The sequence below is a fragment of the Bubalus kerabau genome, chromosome 4 (genome assembly GCF_029407905.1).
Source record: "Bubalus kerabau isolate K-KA32 ecotype Philippines breed swamp buffalo chromosome 4, PCC_UOA_SB_1v2, whole genome shotgun sequence".
In the NCBI taxonomy this organism is placed as follows: domain Eukaryota; kingdom Metazoa; phylum Chordata; class Mammalia; order Artiodactyla; family Bovidae; genus Bubalus; species Bubalus kerabau.
The window spans coordinates 166,752,240-166,769,977 of NC_073627.1; the positions used below are offsets into that span (position 1 = coordinate 166,752,240).

Consider the following 17,738-nt stretch of genomic DNA (forward strand, 5'->3'; position numbering starts at 1 on the left):
CCTGCAATGTGGGAGACCCAGGTTCGATCCCTGGATTGGGAAGATACCCTGGAGAAGGGAATGGCAACCCATTCCAGTACTCTTTTCTGAGAATTCCATGGACAGAGGAGCCTGGCAGGCTACAGTTCATGGGGTTGCAAAGAGCCAGACTCGACTAAGTGACTAACACATACATAATGGTTAATGGCTAAAACTTACTTGCTGTTACTAATTTTTAATTTGCTAGGCTATGTAGTGTTCAAACTATCCAGAATTTTCAGCTTTAATGAGATCTCATAAATTGCAGTGTATTCTTGTATAATATTAGTAATGGTTGGAAGAGGGTACCAGGAGGTGTTTTTTCTTTTAAACTACTTACATTTCCCCTCATTACTAAAAACAATCGAGACTTGTTATAGTAAGTAAAGTGTATAAAGAGCAAAAGGCTTTAGGCCCCTGGTCTAAGTAACCACTGTTGAATTCTGTATATGCTGCTTGTCTTTTTTTTTTTTTTTTTTTTTTTTTTTTCAGAAAAATGTGTGCGTATAATACATAAAAACAACAACACTATGTATTTAAAAATCCATTGCTTTTGTCCTTAAGGTGAAGGTGAAGACGCTCAGTCGTGTCTGACTCTCTGCGACCCTGTGGACTGTAGCCTACAAGGCTTCTCCGTCCATGGGATTCTCAAGGCAAGAATACTGGAGTGGTTTACCATTTCCTTCTCCAGGGGATCTTCCCTATCCAGGGATCGAACCCGGTCTCCCGCATTGGAGGCAGACGCTTTAACCTCTGAGCCACCAGAGAAGCCCTTTGTCCTTAAAGATAATTGTAAATATTCCTTCCAGTCATTTTAATGTACATGCATTCTGTTAATTTCTCTATATAGTCACTGTTCTTATTGAATTGTATAACAATACAGCTGTATGCATGAGCAATAATGTATTTTACCATTTCACCGTTGATGGATATTTAGGGTTGTTTGCAGTATTACAATAAGTAGTGTACTACACATATTTCATTCATGTATCTTTGAAGTATTTCTGTGAACATCCCTTTAGTATTGATTCTTAGAGGTGGAATTTTTGGGTCAAAGGATGGCAGATTGCCTCAAAAATGCTTGCATCAGTGTTCACAAATCTCAACAGTATTTGTTGTTTTCAAATACTAAGTCTGTCTGAATAACCAGCCAGGATTCAAATAGAGATCTAACACAGAGTAAATGAGTTAAATATTGTGAGGCTCTTTGTACACTGCCTGACACATGGTAAGTACGTAGCACCCATGAACTAAGTGATGTGTAGGAAGACTGACTTGTAAAATGTTATACTACTATGGAGATAAGATTTAAAAGACATTACTTTTATATCTGAAACATACAACTTAAATTCGTGGAAATAACTACTTTTAATGGTGGTTGGCCTGAACTAAGATAGTGTCATGGGATACAATATAGTGTTCACATTGGAAAGTAGTTAGATGATAAGTTGGAACCACTGGATTTAATGTGAGGAATATTGGAGAAGTGAGAGATAGCTACCTCAGAACAGAATGGGATGAAAAGGATAACTGATCTGCTTTTGTGTTGGCCTTTTTCAGTAAACTATTATGATTGTCTCCTTTTGGGTAAAACGATGTTAGCTATGTCTAGTAGGTGTTGAGTATGTTTTTCTTTTAAAATGCACAGTTTCATAAAAGAGAAGTATGTGGCTAGGAAAAAAAACTAGATTTATTGAGTCTTAACCATATTCTGTCTCTAATCAGTGGTAAACTAACATCCTTTATCTAGGGGGAAATAAGCAGCAAAATGAATATCCCTGCTTCAGCCAGGAGAAACTTGTTGTTTACTCTGATCGTAGTGCTTAGTATTAGGCCCATCCTTTTGAGATAACTTACTGGAAGCATTGACACGGGGCTCAGCACAGTTTAGTGCAGTCGCTCAGTCATGTCTTAACTCTTTATGACCCCATGGACTGCAGCATGCCAGGCTTTCCTGTCCTTCACTGACTCCCAGAGCTTGCTCAAACTCCTGTCCATCAAGTTGGTGATGCCATCCAACCATCTCTTCCTCTGTTGTCCCCTTCTCCTGCCTTCTCTTTCCCAGCATCAGGGTCTTTCCCAGTGAGTCAGTTCTTTGCATCAGGTGGCCAAAGTATTGGAGCTTCAATTTCAGCATCAGTCCTTTCAGTGAATCTTTAGGACTGCTTTCTTTTAGGATGGACTGCTTTGCTTTGCTTTCTTTGCACTCCAAGGGACTTTCAAGAGTCTTTTCCAACACCACAGTTCAAAAGCATCAATTCTTCAGCACTCAGCTTTCTTAATGGTCCCACTTTCACATTCATACATGACTGTTGGAAAAACCTTTGCATTGACTAAATGGACCTTTGTTGGCAAAGTAATGTCTCTGCTTTTTAATATTCTGTCTAGGTAGATCATAGCTTTTCTTTCAAGGAGCAAGTGTCTATTGATTTCATGGCTGCAGTCACCATCTGCAGTGATTTTGGACCCAAGACAACTCCAGTCTCTTCAACTCTTCCCATTGTCTCCCCATCTATTTGCCATGAAGTGATGGGACCGAATGCCATGATCTTAGTTTTTTGAATGTTGGCTTTTAAGCCAGCTTTTTCACTCTTCCTCTTTCACTTTCATCAAGAGGCTCTTTATTTCCTCTTCACTTTCTGCCTTAAGAGTGGTGTCGCCTGCATATCTGAGGTTATTGATATTTCTCCTGGCAGTCTTGATTCCAGCTTGTACTTTATCCAACCCAATATTTTGCACAATGTACTCTGCATATCAGTTAAATAAACAGAGTGAAAATATACAGCCTTGCCATACTTCTTTTCCTATTTGGAACCAGTCTGTTGTTCCATGTCCAGTTCTAACTGTTGCCTCTTGACCTGCACACAGATTTTTCAGGAGGCAGGTAAGGTGGTCTGGTATTCCCATCTCTTGAAGAATTTTCCACATTTTGTTGTGATCCACACAGTCAAAGGCTTTAGTGTAGTCAGTGAAGCAGAAGTAGATGTTTTTCTGGAATTCTCTTGCTTTTTCTATGATCTGATGGATGTTGGATCCATTAATTTGATCTCTGGTTCCTCTGCCTTTTCTAAATCCAGCTTGAGCATCTGGAAGTTCACGGTTCCCATACTGTTGAAGCTTGGCTTGGAGAATTTTGAACATTACTTTACTAGTGTGTGAGATGAGTGCAATTGTGTGGTAGTTTGAGCATTCTTTGGCATTGCCTTTCTTTGGGATTGGAATGAAAACTGACCTTTTCCAGTCCTGTGGCTACTGCTGAGTTTTCCAAATTTGCTGACATATTGAGTGCAGCACTTTCACAGCATCATCTTTTAGGATTTGAAATAGCTCAGTTGGAATTCTGTCACCTCCACTGGCTTTGTTCATAATGATTCTTCCTAAGGCCCACTTGACTTCGCATTCCAGGATATCTGGCTCTAGGTGAGTGATCACACCATCGTGATTATCTGGGTCATGATGATTTTTTTGTATAGTTCTTCTGTGTATTCTTGCCACCTCTTCTTAATATCTTCTGCTTTTGTTAAGTCCATACCATTTCTGTCCTTTATTGAGCCCATCTTTGCGTGAAATGTTCCCTTGGTATCTCTCATTTTCTTGAAGAGTTCTCAAGTCTCTCCCATTCTGTTCTCTATTTCTTTTCATTGATCACTGCGGAAGGTTTTCTTATCTCTCCTTGCTATTCTTTAGAACTCTGCATTCAGATGGATATATCTTACCTTTTCTCCTTTGCCTTTTGCTTCTCTCCTTTTCTCAGCTATTTGTAAGGCCTCCTCAGACATTTTGCCTTTTTGAATTTCTTTTTCTTGGGGATGGTTTTAATCACAAGCCTCCTGTACAATGTTGCGATCCTCTGTCCATAGTTCTTCAGGCACCCTATCAGATCTAATCCCTTGAATCTGTCACTTCCACTGTATAATCATAAGGAAATTGATTTAGGTCATACCTGAACGGTCTAGTGGTTTTCCCTATTTTCTTCAATCTAAGTCTGAATTTTGCAATAAGAAGTTCATGATCTGAGCCACAGTCAGCTCCTGATCTTGTTTTTTGCTGACTGTATAGAGCTTCTCCATCTTCAGTTACAAGGAATATAATCCATCTGGTTTCGACATTGACCATCTGGTGATGTCCATGTGTAGAGTCGTCTCTTGTGTTGTTGGAAGAGGGTGTTTGCTATGACCAGTGCATTCTCTGGGCAAAACTCTGTTAGCCTTTGCCCTGCTTCATTTTGTACTCCAAGGCCAAACTTGCCTGTTACTCTGGGTATCTCTTGACTTCCTACTTTGCATTCCAGTCCCCTGTGATGAAAAGAACACCTTTTTTTGGTGTTAGTTTTGGAAGGTCTTATAGGTCTTCATAGAACCGTTCCACTTCCTCTTCTTCAGCATTAGGGGTTGGGTCATAGACTTGGATTACTGTGATAGTGAATAGTTTGCCTTGGAAATGAACAGAGATCACTCTGTCGTTTTTGAGGTTGCACTCAAGTACTGCATTTTGGACTCTTTTGTTGACTGTGTTAGAGAAGTTGTAACTACATTGGCTGCTGGACATAACCTTTCCCAGAGAAGCCATGTGCAAGAGTTGCTACCTTTTCCTCCTTCACGACATCTGAAAAGAAGGCTTTTCTGTATAAGCTGTTTCAAAATGGTGCTCAGCTTGATTGGGTTATAGAAGACTTAAAGTAGTCTAGAAACCATCCTTCAGCAAATACATTCTGGTTGAAATGCCTATAGGATATCCAGTGAAGATTTCTAGTAGAGTTGGATATGCAAAACTGAAGGTCAAGGGAGAACTGGGCTAGAGATACAGGTGACATCCGATTGGTCCTTAAAACTAGAAGTAGATGAGGTAGATTATCCTGGAAGAGTGTGTAAAAGAAAATTCAGTCAAAAGCACAGCCTTGAGTAACACTTAAAGGTCTGGGCAAGGGAGGGGATTTCAGAATGAAGGGAACAGAGGTAGGAGGAAACCTGGAGGAGTTGAGTGTTACGGAATCCAAGGTAAGACAGTGTGAAAGGGCGAAATGGGTCAGTGCTGGCAGCTGTGGCAGAGGGCAAGGAATACTGTAGAGAAGGATTAAGACGTGTTGGGTGCTGATGCTGCTAAATTCAGGGGTACTGGGGAGGGCCACCTTATTGTCATTGTAGGAGTAGCGCTGCTGCAGAAAATAGGCAGCAAAATGAGAACGAAGTCCATGCTTCAGTTTATCCGCATTGTATTGCGCTCTTGAGTAAGAAGTATGCAGTTGTGAGTAAGTAAAAGCAACGTGTAGTTAACTTTTTTGAAAATTGCTTGAGTCTAAGGGGAGGAGAGTGTAACTAGCAGGGGACAGATTGGGGGAGGGGGTTGTTTTTAAGAGGATAGAGAATTAGGTCTGTGTAAATGTGAATGGAAATGAACTGGCCTTGAGGGAGAGGTTGAAAATAAAAGTGGATGAGGGGATAGGAAACATAATGAATCTAGCAAGGTACTGGAGAATACCGGAGGGACAACAGGAATTAGATTTGAAGAGAGGGATACCTTTCATTTAGTAGAGAAGAAAACGGAGATTAGGTGAATGGATGGAAAAAAACCCCATGTGTCAGTTTGGAAACAGCGAGTTGAGAGTGTGAGCTCCTGGGGTGTTGTCTTGAATGTGTCTTGAATGAAATAGGATTCAAGTGGTCATCTGCGGGGAGGGGGCAAGTGTCGGGAATCAGATTTAGAGGAGAGTATGGATTTGAAACACAACGTCGTGGAGGATGGAAGAGAGGGTTAACCAGGGGAACAGAAGGATTGGGGATGTCTTTCCTTTTCTTCAGTAACATTTAGAAGACGGTGAATGTGGATAGGTAGCTGGTTAGGTATTAAAGGTGAGATTTGTTAGCTAAGTAACGTAGAAGTGTATGACACCACAGAGTGGTTGAAGTCAATTTTGAGTACTGAAAACTTCAGCTGCGTTGGCCCACATGTGGAAATGTGCCTGGCAGGAGCAGTAGGAAGACAAGTGTGTCATGTTAGGAAGTGACAGAAGCAGTGGCATTATTGTCTAAGCTGAACAGAGCTGGAATGAAAGGAGAGGCTCAAGGGACCAGAGTCGTAATGAAGTGCAAGACCAGGTGTGGTGAGCAGTTACTGAGAGAGTTGATGGGAAGAGATTAGCACTTTTATTATGATTTTGAAGAGCATTTTGGGGATGATGAGATTCAACCTGTGTTCTAAATGGCTGTGAGTAGATGACTTAAATGGATTGGAAGTGAAGATCATTGGGTTGAGGTAAAGGAATAATGCCAGAAGCTTGAATGGGTCAGTGAACCTGGTTCCAAAGTCTAGCTCTGTTTTCTTTGATGCATGACCCAAAGTGGTATTGCCAGGTTGAATCTACACAGGCACTCCCACACACCCTCTGCCAAAATACTGAGACATTTTGGCATATTGTCCACAAAACATTATATCATTTGATACTCTCATTCTGAAAGTTTATCCCTCTCTTCACACTTAACACCAAAAATTATTCAAGACAATCTTTTCCAGTGTGACCATTATTGGATTAATGATAATCTGACATTAAACTTTGTGCTTCTGGTAATTAATGAGGTTCAGCTTTTCTTTTTATTGGGTGTATAGTTGTGAATTGCCTGCCTTGTCATTTGTGCATTTTTCTATTGCTATGGGAACCATTTTCTACTATTTCTCTTAATTTGTTTTATGCGCATTTTCCTTTCGGTATGTGTCTTGTTATTTCTGTTTGAATTACATGCTTCAGTTCAGTTCAGTTCAGTCGCTCAGCCGTGTCTGACTCTTTGCGACCCCATGAACCACAGCACACCAGGCCTCCTTGTCCATCACCAACTCCCGGAGTCTACCCAAACCCATGTCCATTGAGTCAGTGATGCCATCCAGCCATCTTATCCTCTGTCATCCCCTTCTCCTCCTACCCTCAGTCTTTCCCAGCATCAGGGCTTTTCAAATGAGTCAGCTCTTTACATCAGGTGGCCAAAGTATTGGAGTTTCAGCTTCAACATCAGTCCTTCCAATGAACACCCAGGACTGATCTCCTTTAGGATGGACTGGTTGGATCTCCTTGCAGTCCAAGGGACTCTCAAGAGTCTTCTCCAACACCACAGTTCAAAAGCATCAATTCTTCGGCACTCAGCTTTCTTCACAGTCTAACTCGCACATCCATACATGACAACTGGAAAAACCATGACTAAACGGACCTTTATTGGCAAAGTAATGTCTCTGCTCTTTAATATGCTGTCTAGGTTGTTCATAACTTTTCTTGCAAGCAGTAAGCGTCTTTTAATTTCATGGCTGCAATCACCATCTGCAGTGATTACATGCTTAGTTTGTTAATTTTCATTCAATAATAAATGTTTAGTGTTAGTCTGTGATTACTTTTTAAATCACATCATATAGGTATTAATGTATATAGAGTTCTCATTGTTATTTCTTAATATTCTTAATCACAGTTTTGATTTCTTTGAAGCAGTGTTATTTAGTAATAAAATGATTGGAAGGGTGTTTTGTTGTCGTTTGCCCTACTTTCCCTCTTGTACTCATATATATTTAGTGGTTGAGATTCTTGTGACTGGTTTCCACTTTGGGAAATAACAGAATAGCAGTGATGCTACTGACCCACTTCAGGAAGATGATAAGTATAGCAAGGGTGATTTATGTGACATTTGCAAAATACTCTGCTCTAAAGCTTGGAGTCAGAAGATCTGGGTCTGGATTTCAGCTGCTGCTTTTGCCAAGTCACTTCAGTCGTGTCCGACTCTGTGCGACCCCATAGACGGCAGCCCACCAGGCTCCCCCGTCCCTGGGAGTCTCCAGGCAAGAACACTGGAGTGGGTTGCCATTTCCTTCTCCAATGCATGAAAGGGAAAAGTGAAAGTGAAGTCTTTCAGTCGTGTCTGACTCTTAGCGACCCCATGGACTGCAGCCCACCAGGCTCCTCCGTTCATGGGAGTTTCCAGGCAAGAGTACTGGAGTGGGGTGCCATTTCCTTCTCCAGTGCATGAAAGTGAGAAGTGAAAGTGAAGTCGTGTCTGACTCTTCGCGACCCCATGGACTGCAGCCTACCAGGCTCCTCCGTCCACTGCTTACATTACAGTAACAGTGTGATTTGGGGAGGAGCCCTCCCTTTTGTATCCATGATAGTTTTCCACGTAAAGCTTAGAACTATCAACTTGTACAATTTTCAGAAGTATTCTGGGAATTGGAAGAAATGACATTTTCCCCCTTGATTCTTGGGCATTAAGTGAAATTTAGTTTTATGATGTCTCTCTTTTTTTAACTTCTATGCCACCCTACTTAGGAAATAGTTTACATTTGTTTTCTGAGTACTTTATGATGAACCTGTTGTCATGTAATTTTAGAGATAGAAAACCATAAATATCATCCGTTCCAGTCCCTCTTTATAGATGAGACTGATGCTGAGAAAAACTGAGCAACTTGTTCGAGATCAGTTAAGTAATACAGTGGTTCTCAACCTTGGCCAAACTTTGAAATCATCTGTGAAGCTTTTACAAAATAATGATGTCCAGACCCACACTCAGAAATTATGTTTTAATTGGTCTTTATAGAGCTCCCACAGGTGATTATAATGAAACATTAGCCACTTTTAAGGTAAATAATTTGCTTTTTGACATTCACATTTAACTTACTTTTTATCATTGTAGACAAGACCACCTTATTTCTTAAACCTTTTAGATTAGAGAGCTTTACTTTCCTACTCTGTGGGAAATAAACCCATAAACTTTATAATGAGAATCATAGTTTCTGCTTTTGAAACATTTATTTTGAATAGATTTTTAAAGTCAATTAAAGTCTTTTAAGGAAAAAAAACCTGTGTAACAGATGGTAAAACAGTTTATACTTAACCATATCTAATAGTATGGGTTATCAATAGAATTTTTTAAAATAATATTATGAAGACATGATCTTTTAAGTTTTTGGAATCAATAATATGTATAAAATTTTTATGTTGCATCACTTGTTCAGATTCTGGATTTTCCTTTGTTTATATTTTTTTCAAATATTTTAAAATTTTTCCCGTAGGTGAGAGCACTGAAAGAGAAGATTGAATCTGAAAAGGGTAAAGATGCCTTTCCTGTAGCAGGTCAAAAGTTAATTTATGCAGGTATGAATTAAGTACTGAAATTAACATGCCATTTTCATGTGTACTGTGATATCTTTTAGTTTTAGAAATTGCCATCTTAAGAATTGTAGCATATAAAAATTGATTGTCAGAAACACTGTAGAGATAAAAGCAGAGAATGAACAGTCATTTGAATGTTCTTTTATTAATATTCAGTCCTCTATTTTTCACATTTGCTTTATGTATTTCTCCATCCAGTAATGCTAGTTTTGCTTGTTAGTTTTTTCTTCTGTAAGCATTGTGTAACTGGCTGTATTTGTTTTGCTTTGTTTTTTGAATTAAAAAATGTTATTGGATTACTTTGTGTGACATTGTTTAAGTGTAAAGTATACAAAGTGTTAACTCTGATACATATTGTAATATGATTGCTGTTGTAGTGATATCTACCACATTACAGAATTAACAATATTATTGTCTGTATTCATTATACTGTGCATTAGATCTTTATGGCTTATTTAATACTCATTACACGTTTGTACTCTTAAACACAATCACTCTTATCTCCCCCATGCCCCAAACCCTTGGTAACTACCAAGGTAAAATAACTTTTTTTTTAAAGTTCAGAGTTTTAAATTCCACATACATTTCCACATATAAGTGATATCATACTGTGCTTGACTTATCTTGCTTGGCATAATGTTCACAAGGTCCATTCATGTTGTTGCAGATAGGAAGTTGCTGTCTTTCTCATGGTTGAATAATATTGTATATACCCAAAGAAGTGAAAAACGGGATTTTGACAAGACATATACACTCCCATGTCTATAGCAGCACTATTCGCAATAGCTAAGATACGGAAACAATCCAAAATGGCCATCAAGGGATGAATGAATAAAAAAGACATAACTCATACACACAATGGGTCATACAGTAGATCTATTTTTAATTTTTTAAGGAACCTCCATATTCTCCATAGTGGTTGGACCAATTTACATTCCCACCAACAGTGTGTAAAGATTCTTTTTTCACCATAACCTCACCAGCCCCTCTTGTCTCCTTCATCAAGCTATTCTAACAGATGTAAGGTAGTATCTTGCTTTGGTTTACATTTCCCTGATGCTTAGTGATGTTGAGCATCTTTTCATCTGTCTCTTGACTATTTCCACATCCTCTTTGGAGAAATGTTGATTTATATTTAATCTGCCAGTTTTTAAACAGATTTTTTTTTTTTGTTATTAAGTTCCTTATGTATTTTGGATATTAGCCACATAACTGACATGGTTTTTGAAATTTTTCTCCCATTCTGTAGAATTCTTTTCATTTTGTTAATTGTTTATTTTGCTATGCAGAAGCTTTTGAGTTTGATGTAGTCCATTTGTTGAATTTTGTGTGTGTGTGCTTTCTTCGTGATTCCCAAAAAATTGTTGGTAAAGCCACAATTGCTGGCTTTTTTCCTTATGTTTTCTTTCAGGAGTTTTATGGTAACAGTCCTTATGTTTCAAGTTAATCATTGTGAGTGGTACGAGATAGGGGTCCAGTTTTATTGTTCTGCATGTGTTTTCTTTAGTTTTCCCATCAAACTGAGCACCTTTTGTAATCTGTTGAAATGTTGTTTTATTTTTCGTCTATGGTAGGTCTTGGTTGTGTGCGTGGGCTTCCTCTGGTTGTCGGGAGCAGGGGCTGCTCCTCGTGGTGTGTGGGCGTCTCGCCGCAGTGGCTTCTCTCGTTGTGGAGCACAGACTTCAGGCTCAGGGGCCTCAGCAGTTGCAGCGCTTGAGCTCAGTAGTCGCAGCTCGCAGGCTTAGTTGCTCCGTGGCATGTCAGGTCATCTGGGACCAGGGATCAACCCAGTGTCCCTTGCACTGAAAAGTGGATTCTTAACCACTGGACCACCAGGGAAGCCACAAGTTTATCTGTTTTTAAATAAAATGCCAAAATTGACTGAAGAATATAGAAAACCTTATGTCAAAAGACACTACAATAAATGACAGGGGAAAAAAAAGATTATTATTCAGATTATATGAAGAGCTCTTGACAAATCAGTAGGGAAAAGGATGACCCAATTAAAAAGCAACAAAGGATATGAATAGGAAGTTGCAAATTAACTAGCCTCACTGGTAACCAGGAAGATGTATGTTAAAAATAGATTTAATAGGTGAATTTTATGGAGAAAATTCTTATCTGTGTTATTTAGAAGAAATACTGAGCACTTTGAGTGCGGATGTCAGTAAGATGGATCTTGACTTACCCCTGGATTCTTGTCTGTTTTTGGATAGAGATTTTGTAGTACTTTCTTAACTGAGGTAGTTTAGAGGAAACACCAGCCCTGTGATGAGGACTCAGAAGCCTGAAGAGGCATGGGTAGTTGGTGGCAGATATAAAACTAGAATTTCTGGTTCCTACTCTTGGCTGTTTTTTTCATTCCTATGCAGACAAAGACACTATTCCCTTTTGTCTTAATGCTTGCAGCTTTTAAGTCAATAACTTTAAAAATGGAAAACTAATTTCAAGGAAAAGGAAGCCTGAAGGAATTGTGACCTTACATCTGTCATTCTGCATGACTGAAGTCATACAGTCCATGTGGCTTACTCAGTTCTGTATCTTGACATTTCTGTGTCCCAAGTCATTATGAGTATCTTACTTTTTATGGCAGTGAAACATTTCTGTGTTGCAGGTATCCAGTATTTGTGGGAGTAAGGAGTACTTTTCTCCCTCCATCAAGAAGGTTTATAGGTTATTCCCAGTCCGGGTTGGGGGTGGCTCTTTGAGCGTCTCAAAATTGAATTTTATTTGTTTTCATGATCTCCCATTTCTCAGGACCTAGTTAATATCTCCTTACCCAGCAAGTCTTTTTTTTTAATTACAAATAATTTTTAAGAAGTGCTTGGGATTCAGTTATCTACAGACAATGTATGTGTTTGCTGTCTTTTAGTCAGGTGCTCATGTCTTTTTAACTAATCTTGTATCCATTTATGTATATCTTGGCTGATTGGTTAATGTTTTTCTTTGGGGAAAGTTTTAATTGATAAAATTAATGTTTATGATTGTTTTAACCTCAGTGTAAGACAGTTTATGGTGCCTTTAATAATATGTTTTTTTCTTAATGTACTAGGCAAAATCCTAAATGATGATACTGCTCTAAAAGAATATAAAATTGATGAGAAAAACTTCGTGGTAGTTATGGTGACAAAAGTAAGTTTCAGCCTCCTTGTATATATCTTTATCCATGTGAGTTTAAAAAAAAAATCCCAAGTCTTTCTTTACACTTACTTTTTAAGTGAAAACAGTATATATACATCCATAGTGGCATGCACTTAATAGTTATTAAGTGTGTTAACAGTTTGCTTTGAGTCAACCATAACATTAATAGTTTTATGTACTTGTAGTTTGAGCATAATTTTAAATATGTTGATACATGTGAAATGTCCTGTTAAACATCATTAGGTATTGTTGGATTAGTAAAATCACAAAATATGTAATTAGAGAATGTGATTTTTCAAATGTTTCGTATTTTATAGTTTTTATTAAGAATGCCTTAAAAGGACTTGGCTAAATGATGTACTAAATCTAACAAATGCCTCAAGGCCAAAAAGGCATATAGACTAAAAATTTCAGTGATATTTTTTAGTCAATGAGATAGAGGGAAAGACAGAAAGATAAATATGCAGTAGAGTGTTAAGACAATAGAGGAATGGTGGTACTTATGACGCTCATTTTTAAGATTGAATTATGATCTAAATTCTGAGCTCCTAATAATCTAGGAATAATGTTACTTGTAAGCACCCAAACTAAATTTAAATAGGTAATTGAAAACCAGTTTGTCAAAGACTTTTTAAATCTCAAAGGAATATATGCAGTAGAAAATAAGAGTTGAACAAACTAATTTTGTAGTAAGAAACAAAAAACAGCTAAACATTTCATATGTATTGGGGTTAATTTTTAAAATATTTTGTTATATATATTTAAGCACTTAATTATTAAAATATTAAACATTAAATACAGATTAACAGAATCATATGAAGAAACTTTGTCTCAACTAGTTTTTTCGAAAACTGATAAAATGCACAACATAAAATGTACAAACTTAATCATCTTTAAGTGCATGGCTCCTTGGCATTAACTACATTCACATTGTTATGTAGCCATCACCACCATCCATCTCTAAAACTTTTTTCATTTTCCCAAACTGAAACTCTGTACCTGTTAAAGAGTGAATAGCCATGCCGTGCCCCAGCCCGACACCACTGTTAGCTTTTCTGTCTGTGTATTTGACTACACCTTATACCTCATATAAGTGGAGTCATACCGTATTTTTCCTTTTGTGATTCCTTTTGTGACTTGTTTATTAATATTTTCCTTCATAAAATGTCTTCAAGGTTTGTCCGTATTATAGCATGTGTCAGAATTTGTCCTTTTTAGGGCTGAATAATATTCCCTTATTTAATTTTATCATACATAGTATGTCTGGTAGCCACAGACATTTGGGTATGTATTTGTTATGGTTTTATTTCCTTTAGTATTATGGTAACCTTGACTGTTAAGAGCATAACTAAGTAAGCAGGCTGCGTCTCAGAATAGGTGCATGCGTTTGAAAAACAGCTACTTGGAGCCAAGCAGATTCTTATTTTACATAGGCCAGCTTTTAGAAGGGGAAGAAGACTGCTACAGTTAAACATTTTGGAAGCAGTGAGAAATTCCCTTATTACAAAGAAGAGAGAAAAAACTATTAATATCAAAAGTTAAGCAGAGGACCTTTGAAAAGCAGATGGGTTTGGTACTATTTAGAGTGAGGTTTGAAAAGCTGTTTGTGGCAACAGAGACCTTGAGGACATGGTATATTATAGTATTATATTAATCACTATACATATATAATATATATATAACATATATATAATCAGTATTATATTGATCTTAAGGGAAATAGTAAATGGACATAATGCATTTAAATTACATTCTTATCTACTTGGAGTTATAGAACATTAATCATTTGCAGGAAATTACATTGGCAATAAAAATCACAGAGCCAAATTCAAGACTCTTAATATAGGTAAAGGAGGGATGCTACATCCCATCCCCCTACCTGCACAAGACATTTTTTTCCAATACACTCTATACTAGCTCAGTTAGAATAAGACACAGATCCACTCATTTACAGTTTGTTCCTTTTTACCTTAGGAAAGTTATGAACTAAGTAGGTCGTGAGCATTGATAGGCCTTCGGAGAAAGATAAAACTCATATAGTGTGATTTTTATACATATGTAACTGCGTTTTGCTTGGTGGGAATGCTTATGGCTCTGATTTTAGTTCAGAAAGTGCTGAGCGTGCAGTTATAACATTACTTGGCCTCTGTTTAACTATATATACATCTCAGAAGTAATGTTAGTCTCTTTGTACTTAAACCCATTGGCTTCTGGTCAACATTGGGATTTTTTTCCCTCTTCTAAAATACAGCAGATTATCTGGCATGTTCATTAATCATACTTCTGTGTATACTTTAATTTCAAGGAAGTTATTTTCATAATGCTTTCAAATGACGATAAATACTTGGAAGTTGTAACCAAGAAACTTCAGTTATGAAGTTTGGGGGGTGAATTATGTGTTTCTTTTATTTTTTTGGATACACACATGCTTTATGTTTTAAAATATTTGCTTTTTTGATTCTTTTTCATAATGATCCTAAGAATGAAATCATTGGCTAGAACTGAGATTGGTAGTTGATATATATATGCTCTTAGCAGCTTTGAATGTGTAACATAAATAATGATTCAGATTGCTGCTGTTGATCGCTCATTATGTCACCTTACAAAATTGCTTTCAATCTAAAAATTTGTGTTAGTATTGTTATGTTTGTTTATAGCATCCAGAGGTCAGATAATAATGTAGTATTTTGTCGTAATGCATGACTTTCTTTGTAATGTGTTTAGCCGAAAGCGGTGACAACACCAGCGCCAGCTACGACTCAGCAGTCAAGTTCTGCCGCCGCCGCGGTTAGTTCCTCCACAGCGCCAGCTGTGACGCAGGCCCCAGCCCCTGCCCCCACTTCGGCTCCCACTCCCACACCTGCGTCTGTCACTCCAGCATCGACGACAGCGTCTTCTGAGCCTGCACCCGCTAGTGCAGCGAAGCAGGAGAAGCCTGCGGAGAGGCCAGCGGAAACCCCAGTGGCCACCACCCCAACGTCAACCGACAGGTAAGAGCGGGGCTCCAGGAAATTGCATAGGCGTGTGTTCATAACAGGTACTTCGTGCGTGTATTTATTTTGATTATTGTGTGGATCAAACAAACTTTCTATCTAAACTTTGAACCCTGACTAAAATAGTATGCTTTTTATGTCTGTTTAAATTTCCATAATCTGGATTTTTTTTTTCTCTCCCAGGGAGAAAGGAAAAAAACTTTTGTATAGAAAAGTTAGGAAATACAAATGATGCAAAAGAATAAGAATCATAAAATAACCTGACAGTATATTATAGCTTGACATACAAACAACTTGACATTGTCCCCCATCATTATTTATTGTATATTATTTTACTATGGTCACATCTGTCATCTACATCTTTCCATATCAGTAAGTTTTTCCAGTTGCTACATAGTATTGTGTTCAGGTCTGACATTTGTTTGGTCTTAACCTTAGAAAAGAAATTAACATCTTTGGATTTTTCCTCATCTGTAAAGTGTGGATGGCAGTAAAAACTACATATTACAGTGCAAATTCCACTCCTTAATATCTACTGTAGAGAAACCAAACTTGTGCACAGGGCTGTATTGCTTGTAATTGAGGACACATTGGAACTAAGTTAAATTCCGTTAGTAAGAGCATGACTTGACTTGTTATTTGTTCATATTAGAGAACTGTGCTTATTCATATTGAGTGATAGTTGCTTAGTCATGTCCAACTCTTTGCGACCCCATGAATTATAGCCTTCCAGGCTCCTCTGTCCATGGAATTCTCCGTAGTGTGGCAGTAAATAGGCAGCATCAACATCACTGGGAGTTACTTTGAAATTAATTCTTAGGCTCCACCCCAGACCTCTGTAAATCAGAATTCTCGACTTGGGGGTCCTAGAAGTCTTGTTTTTTAACAAGCTCTGCTAGTGAATTCTAGTAGAGTCCCCTAGGGAAATAGTGAAAGAGAAGCCTGGCCTGCTGCAGTCCATGGGGTCTCAAAGAGTCAGACACGCCTTGAACGACTAAACAGTAAAACTGGTGAACTCTTAGGCTTCCTAAAGTTTAAGAAACTCTAATATCCAGTACTGTAGCCCAGGTAAAGTATGCAGTATATATGCATATTAAATAAATGTGGTTTCAAGGCTTTGTTAATCGAGTGAAAAGAAGCAGATTGCAGAACAGTAGAGTCAGTAACCATAAACCAAACAAAAACCACATGACAATATTCATTTTTCTGTGGGTTAGCATGTTAATGTGTAGAGAAACAGTAGCAGAGGGACCTCACACTAACTGATAAGATGGTTTCCTCTGGGGAGGGGGAGGAGTGTGGAGGTAGAATCAAGATTTGAGTGGTGGTTAAACGGTATCTCCATGTTATCTGTAAGGTTTAAAAAGAAAAAAAGTGTGCAAAAATAGCACAAATTGTTTTATAAAAGAACATTAATGAAGGGTCTAATTAATTCTGCCAGGTAATAAAATGTATTATGCATGGTCAGTCAGTCAAAGTTCAGTCGTTCAGTTGTGTCCGACTCTTTGCGACCCCATGAATCGCAGCACGCCAGGCCTCCCTGTCCATCACCAATTCCTGGAGTTCACTCAGACTCATGTCCATCGAGTCAGTGATGCCATACAGCCATCTCATCCTCTGTTGTCCCCTTCTCTTGCCCCCAGTCCCTCCCAGCATCAGAGTCTTGTCCAATGAGTCAACTCGGCATGAGGTGGCCAAAGTACTGGAGTTTCAGCTTTAGCATCATTCCTTCCAAAGAAATCCCAGGGCTGATCTCCTTCAGAATGGACTGGTTGGATCTCCTTGCAGTCCAAGGGACTCTCAAGAGTCTTCTCCAACACCACAGTTCAAAAGCATAAATTCTACAGTGTCAGACTTTATTTTTGGGGGCTCCAAAATCACTGCAGATGGTGACTTCAGCCATGAAACTAAAAGACGCTTACTTCTTGGAAAAAAAGTTATGACCAACCTAGATAGCATGTTGAAAAGCAGAGACATTACTTTGCCAACAAAGGTCCATCTAGTCAAGACTGTGATTTTTCCAGTGGTCACGTATGGATGTGAGAGTTGGACTGTGAAGAAGGCCGAGCGCCTAAGAATTATGCATGGTAGTGATTGCAAATTTAGAATGGCTCTTATTAGAACGGCTACTTGATGAAATAGTAGTCTAGAAACAGACCAATATACATACAGGGACTTAATAGGAGATAAAAATAATTTCAGACCACTCTGGGAAATGCTGTTGGGGTAAATGTCTAGTTACCTGGAGGTCATCTTATAAAAATAAGTTTTATGGACTTCCCTTGTGGTTTAGTTGTTACAGCTCTGCAAGCAGCATGGGTTTGATTAACTGGTGGGGGAATAAGATCTCATATGCTGCATGCACAGTGTGGCCCAAAGTAAAAAGAGTAAATAAATTTTAAACAGAGAAAGATTTAATGTAGAAGTGAAATTGTAAACTAGAGGAG

At 38.2% G+C, this 17,738-nt stretch overlaps 1 protein-coding gene across 1 annotated transcript in view; it reads left to right on the forward strand.

Annotated features, from left to right (window-relative positions):
- Positions 1-17,738, forward strand: part of RAD23B (RAD23 homolog B, nucleotide excision repair protein) — a 44,300-nt gene that overhangs the window by 8,724 nt on the left and 17,838 nt on the right. Inside the window, exons 2-4 of the mRNA XM_055579239.1 lie at positions 9,058-9,139; positions 12,210-12,289; positions 15,023-15,288. Of these exons, the coding sequence (XP_055435214.1) occupies positions 9,058-9,139; positions 12,210-12,289; positions 15,023-15,288 (428 nt within the window). The remainder of the gene's footprint in view (positions 1-9,057; positions 9,140-12,209; positions 12,290-15,022; positions 15,289-17,738) is intronic.